Genomic DNA, 15,253 nt, shown 5'->3' with positions numbered 1-15,253 from the left:
AATACATCGTACACCATAATAAGTACCATAATTAATACTAATAACTAATACTTAATGAATATAATAATAATAATAATAATAGTAGTACACATACACTATCACATAATCAAATAATAATACTAATATAATAGATAATAATACATAATAATATCAATAATAACTATAACTATAATCACATCACACAATATATAATAACTACCTAGACTGACCATACTAATAACTCCATAAGTAATCAGCACTAAATCGCCATAATACCAACATAACTATTAATAATAATACACGCTAACTCAATCACTACATCATAATAAAACTCATACACTCATAATTATAGGATAATCCAGTCCACACTCGCCCATATATATTTAAAGGAGCAACAGACTGATTTTCTATTGCATCTTTATTATCTACTCTTGTCTCCGCTCCAGCCGCCGCGAGGCCCTCTACAAAAATCGGGCATACTAATGTCTTTTCAGCCTTCATGGGATACCATCGCATGGATTAAACAATTGATACGTCCAAAACATAATAAGCTCAAACTCAACACAACCAATGATAGCTACAAATTACCTAACACTTTTCTCCAGTTCTGCATCTCGGGAAGAGGGAACATAAGGGCTCTCTATTCCACCATGTCAGTCGCAGGTGCAGCGTCACAATACCGGAAGAGCCGCATCGCACGCATTGTCATCCTCTGCGTGATTTTCGACCCCCCACACGAATGTTCACATTCGCTGCTCTCTCTTCAGCAGATAACGATTGTGAGAACAGAGCGAAACTCAAGTATCCAGCGCGTGGTCTTTAACACCATCCTAGTCCTCAGTAACCCACACATTCTTTCTACACTTTTTTTAGGGGGTTTCTTGCGTCGGAGAGAACAACCGAAAAACCGAAATACCAAGAGATCTGGTTCGTTAAGACGTGGTGGTAAAGCACTAGGACCATTGTTTCTGGAAATTAAACTATATATCCAAGCTGGTCCGAGACCTATTCACGGAAGAATACCCCCTGTCTGTCTGCGCGCTGTTGACTGCCTTGACTGTCTAGTCTGTGGCTTCGCTGTATGTTATCAGGCAGCGGCTGACTATCGGCAAAATAAGTCAATAGTTATCTTATTTCCCTTCCTGCCTCGATTTTTTTCGTCTGGTTCAAAGAACAATTCTTTTTCCCTCGTCTTCTGTCGAATGGTCTGTCCGAACCTTCCTTAGTCCGCCCAAGTGAAGCGTGCGGGCTCTCCGCCGACTTACTCGTCTTGCTCCGCGTGGGAGACTCTACTCGCATATAGCCTCCGTGGTCGCTATGTCAGAGAGAGGCGTCCAATCTTCCAAATCTAGAACAGCCAGTGGTGCGCTCATGTAGCCTAGCGAGCTCAACTGACTTTTGCTCTCCGTCTTGAACCAATCTGGCCCGCTATACTTCTCCGCCAGCTTCGGAAACGCGTCATGCTACCCCGCCCCCCCCATTGCATCCACTCAACATCGACGATGTGATACATGTCGAAGAGGCCTAACGCGATTGTCATAGCGAACATAAGGGGAAAACTCTGCAAAAATACCTTCTTTGCATATTTTCGTCCGGCTCGTTGAGAGGAACCCGGCTCACCCATAGTAGTGAAACCAACGTGCGTCCTCCGGGGCCAAGCCGTAGAGGCCGCCTGGGCGTCCAAAAAAGCCGAGCGACCCAACCCCTCAGCCCCCCGGCTGACGTCCGGACTCGCTCCGATCGATGCCGAACTAGCTCACCGTTGGTCACCGCCGTAATGGTCACAGTTTTTCTCTCCTACCCTTTATAGCCTCTTAACTAACGTCTTCCCTCCCGTGGAAGTCATTACAACACGTATAGGTGTTTTTCAACACCTTTCTTTCCCCCGAGGAGACGCAATAGGTGTTCTAAACTCTAAACTAAAAACTAACGAACTATATATTTCGTCTGCAAAAAGTATAAAATAAATTTTGTTTTAATCCAAAAATAAAACGCCATATCGTTCTATAGCACAGGCCCAATGCTAGCTGTACTAATTTCATCCTCCAGGCTAGTATGATTCATCTCTTGATGATGAAAGTATTTATACTGGCCCACGATATCAAAAGGTAACTGTAACACTGGAGTTTTGCACAACTGGTAGCTTTTGAAGTCGAGCCCTGCACACTGTAATCACAAATGACACAATGTAACTAGAGTGCGAGCGTAGCATGCTACACACAAAAACACCGCGATGTCAAACGTGTTACATAGAGACATACATCTATTGATTGGATGATTCTGAGTAATGTTTGTCCTACAAAGATTGGTAGAAAACGGATGTTTATTACGAGTATAATTTGCATTATTACGAGGTTGAATGAGAGATAGAAGCTCCGGACAATTTATTTTTTCATTTAAAAGTTTCAACACGAAGATAACGTCGGTGACATCTCTTCTAATCTCCAAAGGCTGTAAATTGAATTTTTTCATGAGTTCCTCGTAATTAATAAAAGAAGAATTACCATATTCTTTGTAGGCCAACATCCTCAAGAATTTCTTCTGCACACTCTCAATTAGATCTATATAAACCCCGTATCTAGGAGACCAAACTGTAGAACAGTATTCTAGAGAAGATCTAATAAGAGAACAATATTATCATTATCATTATCATTATCATTATCATTATTATTATTATTATTATTATTATTATTATTTTATTTATTTTATATCATTTTAAACATCAACGTTGTGGCGCTCACAACAACACTCAACACTTCTTTAATTCTTCTTTTATTAATTACGAGGAACTCATGAAAAAATTCAATTTACTGCCTTTGGAGATTAGAAGAGATGTCACCGACGTTATCTTCGTGTTGAAACTTTTAAATGAAAAAATAAATTGTCCGGAGCTTCTATCTCTCATTCAACCTCGTAATAATGCAAATTATACTCGTAATAAACATCCGTTTTCTACCAATCTTTGTAGGACAAACATTACTCAGAATCATCCAATCAATAGATGTATGTCTCTATGTAACATATTATCAAACCCACCTTATAACATTAACATCTTTGAGGAAAACAACATTCAATCAATAAAAGATAAATTATTAAAGCTGAAATTCTCGCATCATCCGACCGACGTGTAGTTAACATATGTAGGTTTGTAATAGCATTTGTAATGGTTATCTACCTGTTTTATGTAATCTATACATGCACTCTATTTGTCAACTGGAAAATGAGAAGAAACTGGGGATAGCTTATTATGCATTAATCCATGTGAATAAAATGGAGAATGGAAGTGATGGGGAAAAAGAGCAAGGAAGACCTACAGTGGAAAGATTGTGTGAATCAAGACTTGGGTGAGAAAAAATCTTCAGGACATGAGGTAGGTATACAATAGGGCTGCTTGGAAGAGGCTGATAAAAAAAAGACCAATATTAATATTGAGGTTTAAAGTAGGTACCTACTATCTACAGTGGAAAGATTGTGTGAATCAAGACTTGGGTGAGAAAAAATCTTTAGGACATAAGGTAGGTATACAATAGGGCTGCTTGGGCTGAGGTTTAAAGTAGGTACCTAAGTACTGTAAAAAAAGGTTTTTCTCCTATTTCATTACCTCCAGTCTATGAATGCTGGAAGACAGCATTGGTCCTGGTTCCGTGGGAATACTCCAGGATTCTGAGCCACCATCAAGTAAGTTTAGAGCAGATACATATCCGTCAAGTGTACTCACAAACACCAGGCTGAAATAAGAAATGTGTTGAGTTAAAATAAAAACGTACGTGTAGGTAATTGTGTTGGTGTTGTTGTTGTAGTGGCTTTAGCCTTTGTCAAACGGTGATGGCAGATTAAAGAGAAGATATCTTTTTGTATCTGCCATACACTGGGGTGATGGTCTCTAGTCATGTTTAATAGGCTCGTCATGAATCACAGTCAACCATTGTGAGGACTTGTGCTTGCTTGTTCTTTAAAAGCAGAGAGAACCCTTTAAAGAGCTGCCAGCTAGCTAGGCTGGTTAGGGTTAGCTGTTCTCCTCCCTGTTTATAGTCCCAAAGCCAGACACTAGTCTACTCTCTTGTGTAGCCAAAGTAGGTATAGTTCCAAAGTGTTCAGCACATGAGTAGGACATGTGACACTAGAGTGTGATACCAACATTTCCCTAACACTAGCATGCATTGCTGGAGCATGCCCCCCATTTTTGAAAGAAGATGAAAGTATCTGTCACACTAAAGCATCACATGCTGTCTGACAGGGAACTGGTAAAGTTTGGAGTTTCATGCAGGCTTGGAGGAACCATTTCTAAAAAAGTAGTTTCTGGTCTCTACAGGGATAGTGTGCAACACTAGTGTGTGACAAGAGTCTCCTATACAAATCCCTGCCAGCTCACTGGTAGGTAATTTCTCAAAAATTGCTCCTGTACAGATTAAGTTAATAGATTTAATATGTTTATTTGTTTAAAGCTCCACTACTTAATAAATCAAATATCAGACTCCAGCTTGATAATTTGATTACCTACATCAGAATTTGCAATTTCAATATTTTAGTGTTGAATACCTAAACTTGTCTTGTTGTTTAGCTATGTTAGAAGAACATCAGTTGCTATTTACATACATTCCTGCCTCAGCATACTGATTAGACAAAAAATATGTGTAGGTCATACAAACCTATCTGTTAAGCAGGCAGGTGTATAAACTAGAAATATGTAGAACTTAGGTTGTGACACTTTGAATTTGAAACTTGATTATTTTATCCTTATCTATGTATACCTATTTGAAAGCTCAAAGTCTATGAAGAGCCCTGATTTTCATTGCCTTCTTGCAGGAGTGCTTGCACAAGTTGTAGCCAACCAAAATCCAACTTGTTGCTTTTTCCAAAGGCCTGTTAGAGCTTTGGTATTGGAAAGCAAAAAAAAAAAGCCTACAAATTTAAAGAATTCAATGAGAAAGAGTGGATCTACAAGCTGTTAATGTACTCTCAATTATTACTGCGTTAATAATAACTTATTTTGCGATTCGTCTTTTATAAAGACAAGCTAGGAGTATTCGAGGTGTGTATGCTTTGAATAAAATTAATAAATAAAAATAGTTATGTCAAAAATCTTGGTGTCTATACCATTATAAAACGGGCGAGATAAAACTAGAGCTGTAAAAACGGTTCGTCTACAGACGCTATTTATGTGTCGTACTTTGAAGGTATCCATATGGATACAGTACCAAGATAAAGGTTAAAGTCTACAATATGAAAACTACAAGCGCTAGGCGACAGATACGAGTTAAATGGTTAAATCCTGTTAGTTAAAGCGGTTTGTCGTGTCTAAACTGTCGCTCATCAAATAGGCTAAGTTGTATTTTTCCTTCGGAATCTGAGACGATTTCTTCTGAGGCTCATGTCCCCTCTTTTAAAGGAAAATACAGGAATTGGTTCAACCACTGGGTGGCGTGGTAGCGCCTGTATTAAACCATTGGAAAGGGGACGTTAAACAGAGAGAAGACTGTCTGGCTAGGGGACGTTAAACAGAGAGAAGACTAGCGTCTGGCTGTGGGACTATAAACAGGGAGGAGAACAGCTAACCCTAACCAGCCTAGCAAGCTGGCAGTTCCTCAAAGGGTTCTTGGCTGTGGGACTATAAACAGGGAGGAGAACAGCTAACCCTAACCAGCCTAGCAAGCTGGCAGTTCCTCAAAGGGTTCTCTCTGCTTTTAAATACCAAGCACAAGTCCTCACGATGGTTGACTGCGGTTCAGGACGAGCGAGCCGATTTAACATGGCTAGAGCTAGAGACCATCACCCCGTTGTATAGCAGATACAAAAAGACATCTTTTCTTTATTCTATCGCCATTCGGCGAAAGCTAAAGCCGCTACAACAACAACAACCATTGGAAAGCCAAGATGGCACATTTCCAAGCACCGAGACCGAGATTTAGTGTCCAGTTTCTAATGGAACACTGGTTCAGATGTCCGTTTCCGAAAGGAAAATACACCTCTAATTTTTTACATTTACGGCTTTCTACTACGAAGAAGGGACTGGACATCCCTAAGGGAGAAAGGAAAGAGATCTCCCCGCGGGGATAAGGCAAGGAACAATTTCAAAATTTGAGCATTTCTATGGATAATAGTTCCTTCCTAAGCATCATTTTATATCAAGCAGTATTTCCTCAAAATGAAACACTCAGGACATCATCTTCAGACCAAGATAGATGATGACTCTATCGCAGCAGGAATAGAATTATAGAACTAGAAAAACTTCTTTTTTTTCAAGAGGTGTGATAGAGGGAACTGTAACTTCTAAGGTCTTATCGTCCCGAATCCGAAGGAAGACAGGATAGGAGAAAGCCAGCCGTTCCGAGAACGAACATTATCCGTTCAGGATAAAATCCACCCCGGGTGGGAATCGAACGCGCGGCCTAACGTTTTCAAGGCAGACACGCTGCCAACCAAGCTGACTAGGCTGGCTCTCGCTACAAAAGAAAGAAAGAAAAAAATCTTTGGAGTTGGGATCCATCACATGTCCGTCTTCCCACCACTCACCTTGTATGGTTCGCTTGAAGAAGGCTTTGCAGGCCTCACAGGAGGCCACACCGTAATGGAACCCTGAGGCCACATCCCCGCACACCAGACATAATCTCCTCGGTAACTCTTCCTCCTTGATACCGTCCTGTGGGAGAGAGAAACGTTGCATATGAGAGAAATGTTGCATGAGAAAAAATGTTGAACATGAGAGAAATGTTCGATATGAGAGAAACGTTACACATGAGAGAAATGTTGCACATGAGAGAAATGTTGCATATGAGAGAAATGTTGCACATGAAAGAAATATTGCACATGAGAGAAATGTTGCACATGAGAGAAATGTTGCATATGAGAGAAACGTTGCAAATCAAGCTAACCGATCAGAGACCTTATCTATTTAGATTAAAGTTCGCTCAGGGCGGGAATCGAACGCGATACCTAGCGTTAAACAAGGCAGGTGCGCTATCTGCTAACCTTACTTTCCGCTGTCTTCTAAGATTCTAAGCAATCTAAGCTAACTAGGCTGGATAATTTAGCTTTAGACTCTTTAGAGGAATTGATGTTGAAATGAAAATATTTAATTTTAAAAAAAGAGAGATTTAAATGGGTAGTTTTTGAGACACCCAGGTACACCCTGTATAATATAATCTATTTAGGTAATACATTATTACGACAAAACAAATTTCTATCCTAAAACTAAAGAGATTGGGATTTTTTTTTTCCATATTTTCAGTAGTTTTTGAGACACTTAGAACATAAGAATCTACAAACACCTTGTATAACATAATCTACTTAGTACATTATTATGACAAGACAAATCTGTCCCTTATGTAAATGCCAAAAGGCTATTGACTCGTTAGAGATCATATTTTATTTGAATAAATCAACAAGTTGGGAATAAATTTACAAGTCTATCTGTTATCCAAGATACTTATCTTTCGAGTCTTTGTTATACAGTAGGCAGTAGGTACCTATAGTACCTAGAGGCTGTATCCAGGACAATGGAAAGGAGGGGCGGGGAGAGGGAGGAAGGAAGAGAGGGGGGAGGGAGAGAGGGAGAGGATAGAGAGAAAGAGAAAAATAAAGTCTCATGGGTAGAGGTATAGGTGAAATCTGATTTATCTGAGACTGTGTAAAGGCTTTTTTCAACTAAGATAATGTTCAAATGCAGCATGCAGCTCAATATTTGAATTCCAAACATATTTAAATGAGAGGAAAATAATAAAAATAAAAAAGTTCATTATTATTACTTACTATTATTACCATTTTTTTTATATATATATTCTTTCTTCGAAAGTAAAAAATGATAGATGTATGTAGATTTAAAGTTTAAAGCCATTGACAGAGGCTGTTGACAAGTTGACATTTTTTAAATCATAGATAATAGTGCTTATTTATACTGCTCGAATGGAGTCCCTTTACCCCAGTGGAATTCTACTATCTTTCTTGTGGTCAAATTCCCAAATTACAAAGGTGTGTCCACACTACACATAGTCGATCGGCCATCGATGTCGACTGAACCGTCCACACTGCCTCGACAACATTTTGTAATGGAAGTCGCGCGACCCGGCAGCTAGGATCGGAACGCCACCTTAATAGAGCTCGAAAAACAACTACATCGTAGGCTCAAGTTTTTTCACTTTACGGTACTGCCCCGAAACTTTTGCTCTACAGTGTAGGTCTGTAGGTACACACTGAGCTCAACCAATCTCTTGGAGCTCCAGCGCAACATGTTTTCCATTGAAAAGAAAGAAGGAAGAGTGATACACCACTCTCTCTTCGCGTACATACTTCTAGTGAGCTCTCCGCAGAGAGAGAGAGAGAGAAGCTTCTTGCTGATATTTGTGGCCTTGAACTTGAGAAGAAAAGAAAGAGAGAGAGAGAAACGCAGCACAGTCAGCCATGTAACAAACCAAGGCCAACATTATCTTCGCTGAAAACGATAGGGTGATGAGAAAGTTGCACAACCACCAGTACCAATAAGGACACGAAGAATTTACTTTTCTCATGTTGATGAAACTAGTGTTTCAGTGAATTGTAGAACTCCCTCAGTTAAAGAAACAAGTGATAGCCACTCTCAAGCTTTTTCCGCCACACGAGTATACGTTCCGACTTTCCGCTCTCCGCAGAGAGAGAGAGAGAGAAGCTTCTTGCTGATATTTGTGGCCTTGAACTTGAGAAGAAAAGAAAGAGAGAGAGAGAGAGAAACGCAGCACAGTCAGCCATGTAACAAACCAAGGCCAACATTATCTTCGCTGAAAACGACAGGGTGATGAGAAAGTTGCACAACCACCAGTACCAATAAGGACACGAAGAATTTACTTTTCTCATGTAAACTAGTGTTTCAGTGAATTGTAGAACTCCCTCAGTTAAGAAACAAGTGATGGCCACTCTCAAGCTTTTTCCGCCACACGAGTATACGTTCCGACTTCCAGCCCAGTTAGCTTGGTTGGTAGCCTGCCTGTCTTGTAAGCGCTAGATTGTGGGTTTGACTCCGGCCCGGGGCGGATTTTATCCTGCACAGATAAGGCACGTTCTTGGAACGGCTAACTTTCTCCTATCCTATCCTCCTCTCTTCGATTTCAGGACGATAAGACCTCTTTTATTACAATTTCCTACCGTCCGTAACGTACTGAGAATTGTCGTGACATACGTCAATCTTTTCTGTAAGATGGGTCGACAACTGTTTTCAATCATCTAAAAAAAAAAAAGATTTTTTTTAGAGGTTTGATAGAGGGAACTGTAACTGCTCAAAGATCTTATCCTCCCGAAAGCGAAGAGAGAAGCAGGATAGGATAGAAGAAAGCCAGTTGTTCCCAGAACAAACGTTATCCGTTCAATATAAAGTCCCATTTACTGGTGACTGGTCGAATGGTGAAACTTTTAGAGCTGTCCGACTTACAGTTGAGAAGTTTAATGTAATAGAAAGTCGTGTGATGTTCACACCAGATTTTTATAAATGGTATACCCATCCGTATAAGCAGAGCTTGTGCCACGGATGGGGAAAGAGCCTTAATAATTAGTGCACCATAAAATCCAAGACAAAGACTGGAACTCCTAGAGGTTTCATGGGAGGACGAACCTTCTGAGAGAAAATGTGAATTGAAAATCTGGATGTTTTCAATTTAATTTAATTTTTTGAAGGATGTCTTACTTGTAGCAGGTATGGGATGCCAAGGTATACGCGGGAAGTTGGTCTCATCTGTTAACAAATGTTGCTGGTATCTCATTGAGGAGGACTGAAGCTTCTTCTGCATTGCAACACTCTCCTGGATGTAGAGCTGAAAATATTACGTACAAATTAAACAACTGCTACTTTCAAACTGAAACTCATTTGCGTGATTTTTACCAAATTATTTAAAAAAAGGTTAGATTTCACTGACTCCCGCAGGGGTTGCAGTTATTTCGACTTTTTTAAAGAGGTTTGGATAGAGGTAGGCTTGCCAAATATCCAAAACTTATTCGGGATGCGAATCCGCGAACATAATTGCCGAATCCGCGAACATAATCGCAAAATCCGCGAACAAAATCGCCAAATCCGCGACCATAATCGCCAAATCCGCGAACAAAATTGCCAAATCCAAGATCAAATATATCAGAATCATCCAATCAATAGATGTATGTCTCTATGTAACCCAGTAGTTGTCAAGTGTTTTTCACTGAAATAGAGTATGTGAAGGCAAATTAGTTGTTTCTTTAGGGAGAAAAGTGTAGCACCAAAAAAGACCATTACTTAATTTATTTTCCAAACAAGGAATATCAAACCTTCATCTTAGTTTGTTAGCTAATGCCATAGACATACTATTTTACTTAGGTTATTTATGAAAATGGATACTAACGAGTTGGTCATTTATGCCGACTCGGAGTTTCGTCTATACATAGACATTTTCAAGGGAAACAGTTTCCCTTGAAAATGTCTATGAAATAGGCGAAACTCCGAGTCGGGGTAGATAACCAACTTGTAAGTATCCATTTTCATAAATAACCTTAGTAAAATACAAAGGATGTCAAAATTAAATAAATTCATTAATAGCCATAGACATAGACTAGGTATTAGAAATTTATTCCATTTTTTCACAGCCTACATAGAGCTGAGTAAAGTCAGCAACATGTGATTGAGCAGATGGTCACCCTAACAGGTACCAACCACATGTAAAGGTGTTTAACCTCAGTGATCCATTGGGAACTTCAAGTAAGTTTAGAGCAGATACATATCCGTCAAGTGTACTCACAAACACCAGGCTGAAATAAGAAATGTGTTGAGTTAAAATAAAAAGGTACGTGTAGGTAATTGTGTTGGTGGTGTTGTTGTTGTAGCAGCTTTAGTCTTTGCCAAATGGTGATGGCAGATTGAAGAGAAGATATCTTTTTGTATCTGCCATACATTGGGGTGATGGTGTCAACCATTGTGAGGACTTGTGCTTGCTTGTTTTTTAAAAGCAGAGAGAACCCTTTAAAGAGCTGCCAGCTAGCTAGGCTGGTTAGGGTTAGCTGTTCTCCTCCCTGTTTATAGTCCCAAAGCCAGACACTAGTCTACTCTCTTGTGTAGCCAAGGTAGGTATAGTTCCAAAGTGTTCAACACATGAGTAGGACATGTGACACTAGAGTGTGATACCAACATTTCCCTAGCACTAACATGCATTGCTGGAACATGTCCCCATTTTTGAAAGAAGATGAAAGTATCTGTCACACTAAAGAATCACATGCTGTCCCACAGGGAACTGGTAAACTCTGGAGTTGCATGCAGGCCTGGAGGAACCATTTATAAAAAAGTAGTTTCTGGTCTCTACAGGGATAGTGTGCAACACTGGTGTGTGACTAGAGTCTCCTATACAAATCCCTGCCAGCTCACTAGATTCTGAGCCACCATCAAGTAAGTTTAGAGCAGATACATATCCGTCAAGTGTACTCACAAACACCAGGCTGAAATAAGAAATGTGTTATGTTAAAATAAAAAGGTACGTGTAGGTAATTGTGTTGGTGTTATTGTTGTTGTTGTTGTTGTAGTAGTGGCTTTAGCCTTTGCCAAATGGTGATGGCAGATTAAAGAGGAGATATCTTTTTGTATCTGCCATACATTGGGGTGATGGTCTCTAGCCATGTTTAATAGGTTCGTCCTGAACCACAGTCAACCATTGCGAGGACTTGTGCTTGCTTATTCTTTAAAAGCAGAGAGAACCCTTTAAAGAGCTGCCAGCTAGCTAGGCTGGTTAGGGTTAGCTGTTCTCCCTGTTTATAGTCCCAAAGCCAGACACTAGTCTACTCTCTTGTGTAGCCAAGGTATGTATAGTTCCAATGTGTTCAACACATGAGTAGGACATGTGACACTAGAGTGTGATACCAACATTTCCCTAGCACTAACATGCATTGCTGGAGCATGCCCCCCATTTTTGAAAGAAGATGAAAGTATGTGTCACACTAAAGCATCACATGCTGTCCCACAGGGAACTGGTAAACTCTGGAGTTGCATGCAGGCCTGGAGGAACCATTTCTAAAAAAGTAGTTTCTGGTCTCTACAGGGATAGTGTGCAACACTGGTGTGTGACAAGAGTCTCCTATACAAATCCCTGCCAGCTCACTGGTAGGTAATTTCTCAAAAATTGTGAATTGCAAAAATATCACTCGTTGAGCGCAGAATTTACAGGTTACTCGACGTTACGTATGAAAAAGCTCGAAGCAAGTACAATTTATCCGAAGAAAAAAACTATGTACATTTCTTCGTTTTTTATCGGGTAGGTAGGTATCTTACCAATAAGAAAATAACATAATATTACAGGTATAAAAATGAATAAATAAATAAACCTTTTACAATAATAACTTATTTTGCGATTCGTCTTTTATAAAGACAAGCTAGGAGTATTCGAGGTGTGTATGCTTTGAATAAAATTAATAAATAATAAAAATAGTTATGTCAAAAATGTTGGTGTCTATACCATTATAAAACGGGCGAGATAAAACTAGAGCTGTAAAAACGGTTCGTCCACAGACGCTATTTATGTGTCGTACTTTGAAGGTATCCATACAGTCCCAAGATAAAGGTTAAAGTCTACAATATGAAAACTACAAGCGCTAGGCGACAGATACGAGTTAAATGGTTAAATCCCGTTAGTTAAAACGGGCTGTCGTGTCTAAACTGTCGCTCATCAAATAGGCTAATTTGTATTTTTTCCACTACTTAATAAATCAAATATCAGACTCCAGCTTGATAATTTGATTACCTACATCAGAATTTGCAATTTCAATATTTTAGTGTTGTATACCTAAACCTGTCTTGTTGTTTAGCTATGTCAGAAGAACATCAGTTGCTGTTTACATACATTCCTGCCTCAGCATACTGATTAGATACAAAATATGTGTAGGTCATACAAACCTATCTGTTAGGCAGGCAGATGTATGAACTAGAAATATCTAGAACTTAGTTTGTGACACTTTGAATTTGAAACTTGATTATTTTATCCCTATCTAGCTATGTATACCTATTTGAAAGCTCAAAATCTATGAAGAGCCCTGATTTTCGTTGCCTTCTTGCAGGAGTGCTTGCACAAGTTGTAGCCAACCAAAATCCAACTTGTTGCTTTTTCCAAAGGCCTGTTAGAGCTTTGGCATTGGAAAGCAAAAAAAAGCCATACAAATTTAAAGAATTCAATGAGAAAGAGTGGATCTACAAGCTGTTAATTTACTCTCAATTATTACTGCGTCTCATTTAGATAAACTGCCTAGGTACCTTTTTTCCTTGTCTGGAGGTTTTGGATCTCCACAAAACGGTAGGCTTTTGGTTTCTTCACTCCAGGATTCTGAGCCACCATCAAGTAAGTTTAGAGCAGATACATATCCGTCAAGTGTACTCACAAACACCAGGCTGAAATAAGAAAATGTGTTGAGGTAAAATAAAAAGGTATGTGTAGGTAATTGTGTTGTTGTTGTTGTTGTTGTTGTTGTAGTGGGTTTAGCCTTTGCCAAATGGTGATGGCAGATTAAAGAGAAGATATCTTTTTGTATCTGCCATACATTGGGGTGATGGTCTCTAGCCATGTTTAATAGGCTTGTCCTGAACCACAGTCAACCATTGTGAGGACTTGTGCTTGCTTGTTCTTTAAAAGCAGAGAAAACCCTTTAAAGAGCTGCCAGCTAGCTAGGCTGGTTAGGGTTAGCTGTTCTCCTCCCTGTTTATAGTCCCACAGCCAGACACTAGTCTACTCTCTTGTGTAGCCAAGATAGGTATAGTTCCAAAGTGTTCAACATATGAGTAGGACATGTGACACTAGAGTGTGATACCAACATTTCCCTAGCACTAACATGCATTGAAGTATCTGTCACACTAAAGCATCACATGCTGTCCCACAGGGAACTGGTAAAGTCTGGAGTTGCATGCAGGCCTGGAGGAACCATTTCTAAAGAAGTAGTTTCTGGTCTCTACAGGGATAGTGTGCAACACTGGTGTGTGACAAGAGTCTCCTATACAAATCCCTACCCACTCACTGGTAGGTAATTTCTCAAAAATTGCTCCTGTACAGATTAAGTTCATAGATATAATATGTTTATTTGTTTAAAGCTCCACTAATTAATAAATCAAATATCAGACTCCAGCTTAATAATTTGATTACCTACATCAGAATTTGCAATTTCAATATTTTAGTGTTGAATACCTAAACTTGTCTTGTTGTTAAGCTATGTCAGAAGAACATCAGTTGCTAATTTACATACATTCCTGCCTCAGCATACTGATTAGATACAAAATATGTGTAGGTCATACAAACCTATCTGTTAGGCAGACAGATGTATGAACTAGAAATATCTAGAACTTAGGTTGTGACACTGAAACTTGATTATTTTATCCTTATCTATGTATACCTATTTGAAAGCTCAAAATCTATGAAGAGCCCTGATTTTCATTGCCTTCTTGCAGGAGTGCTTGCACAAGTTGTAGCCAACCAAAATCCAACTTGTTGCTTTTTCCAAAGGCCTGTTAGAGCTTTGGCATTGGAAAGCAAAAAAAAAGCCATACAAATTTAAAGAATTCAATGAGAAAGAGTGGATCTACAAGCTGTTAATGTACTCTCAATTATTACTGCGTCTCATTTAGATAAACTGCCTACCTTTTTTCCTTGTCTGGAGGTTTTGGATCTCCACAAAACGGTAAGCTTTTGGTTTCTTCGGTGGTTTGTCCATGGCTGTACACCACACATAGGAAGAATACTACGACAGTTACAAAAATGAAAGTAAATAGAGAACCAAAATTAAACATAGTAGACAAGTACTAATAAAATTGAATGAAATGCATTTTGAATTAATTTAAAATTTCTCCAGTAAAAGAGCAAAACTCCAAACTTCATAAAAACGAAAACACTTCTGAGTTCTGAGATCCAAAATTAAACATAGTAGACAAGTACTAATAAAATTGAATGAAATGCATTTTGAATTAATTTAAAATTTCTCCAGTAAAAGAGCAAAACACCAAACTCCATAAAAACGAAAACACTTCTGAGTGAGTGAGTTCTAAATTCTAAAATCTAAAAATTTTTGAAGGTAAACAAAAATTTGAAGAAATGATAGAAATCAGCTGACTTTCGAGCATTTTGATTGGTTGATCGATGCAGCCATGTTGGAAGAAATGACGTGTTGCCTTATCAGCTATGCGCGGGAATTTTTTGAAAATATCCCTAGATTTCCGCACTTCCATAGGAAATATTGGAAGAAATGACGTGTTGCCTTATCAGCTATGCGCGGGAATTTTTTGAAAATATCCCTAGATTTCCGCACTTCCATAGGAAATAATGGC

At 39.0% G+C, this 15,253-nt stretch overlaps 1 protein-coding gene across 1 annotated transcript in view; it reads right to left on the bottom strand.

The window, feature by feature from the left end:
- The window catches only part of LOC113466793 (eukaryotic translation initiation factor 2-alpha kinase-like), a 17,565-nt gene extending 2,742 nt beyond the window's left edge, over positions 1 to 14,823 (bottom strand). Inside the window, exons 1-2 of the mRNA XM_026822486.1 lie at positions 14,571 to 14,823; positions 3,581 to 3,707 (exon numbers count right to left, since the gene is read on the bottom strand). Of these exons, the coding sequence (XP_026678287.1) occupies positions 3,581 to 3,707; positions 14,571 to 14,719 (276 nt within the window). The 5' untranslated portion in view covers positions 14,720 to 14,823. The remainder of the gene's footprint in view (positions 1 to 3,580; positions 3,708 to 14,570) is intronic.
- Between the last annotated feature and the right edge of the window lie 430 nt (positions 14,824 to 15,253).

This window comes from Diaphorina citri, unplaced genomic scaffold (assembly GCF_000475195.1).
Source record: "Diaphorina citri unplaced genomic scaffold, Diaci psyllid genome assembly version 1.1 scaffold335, whole genome shotgun sequence".
NCBI classification, from domain to species: domain Eukaryota; kingdom Metazoa; phylum Arthropoda; class Insecta; order Hemiptera; family Psyllidae; genus Diaphorina; species Diaphorina citri.
The sequence above is the reverse complement of the archived record's forward strand: the minus strand, read 5'-3'. Positions and strand labels throughout refer to the sequence as shown.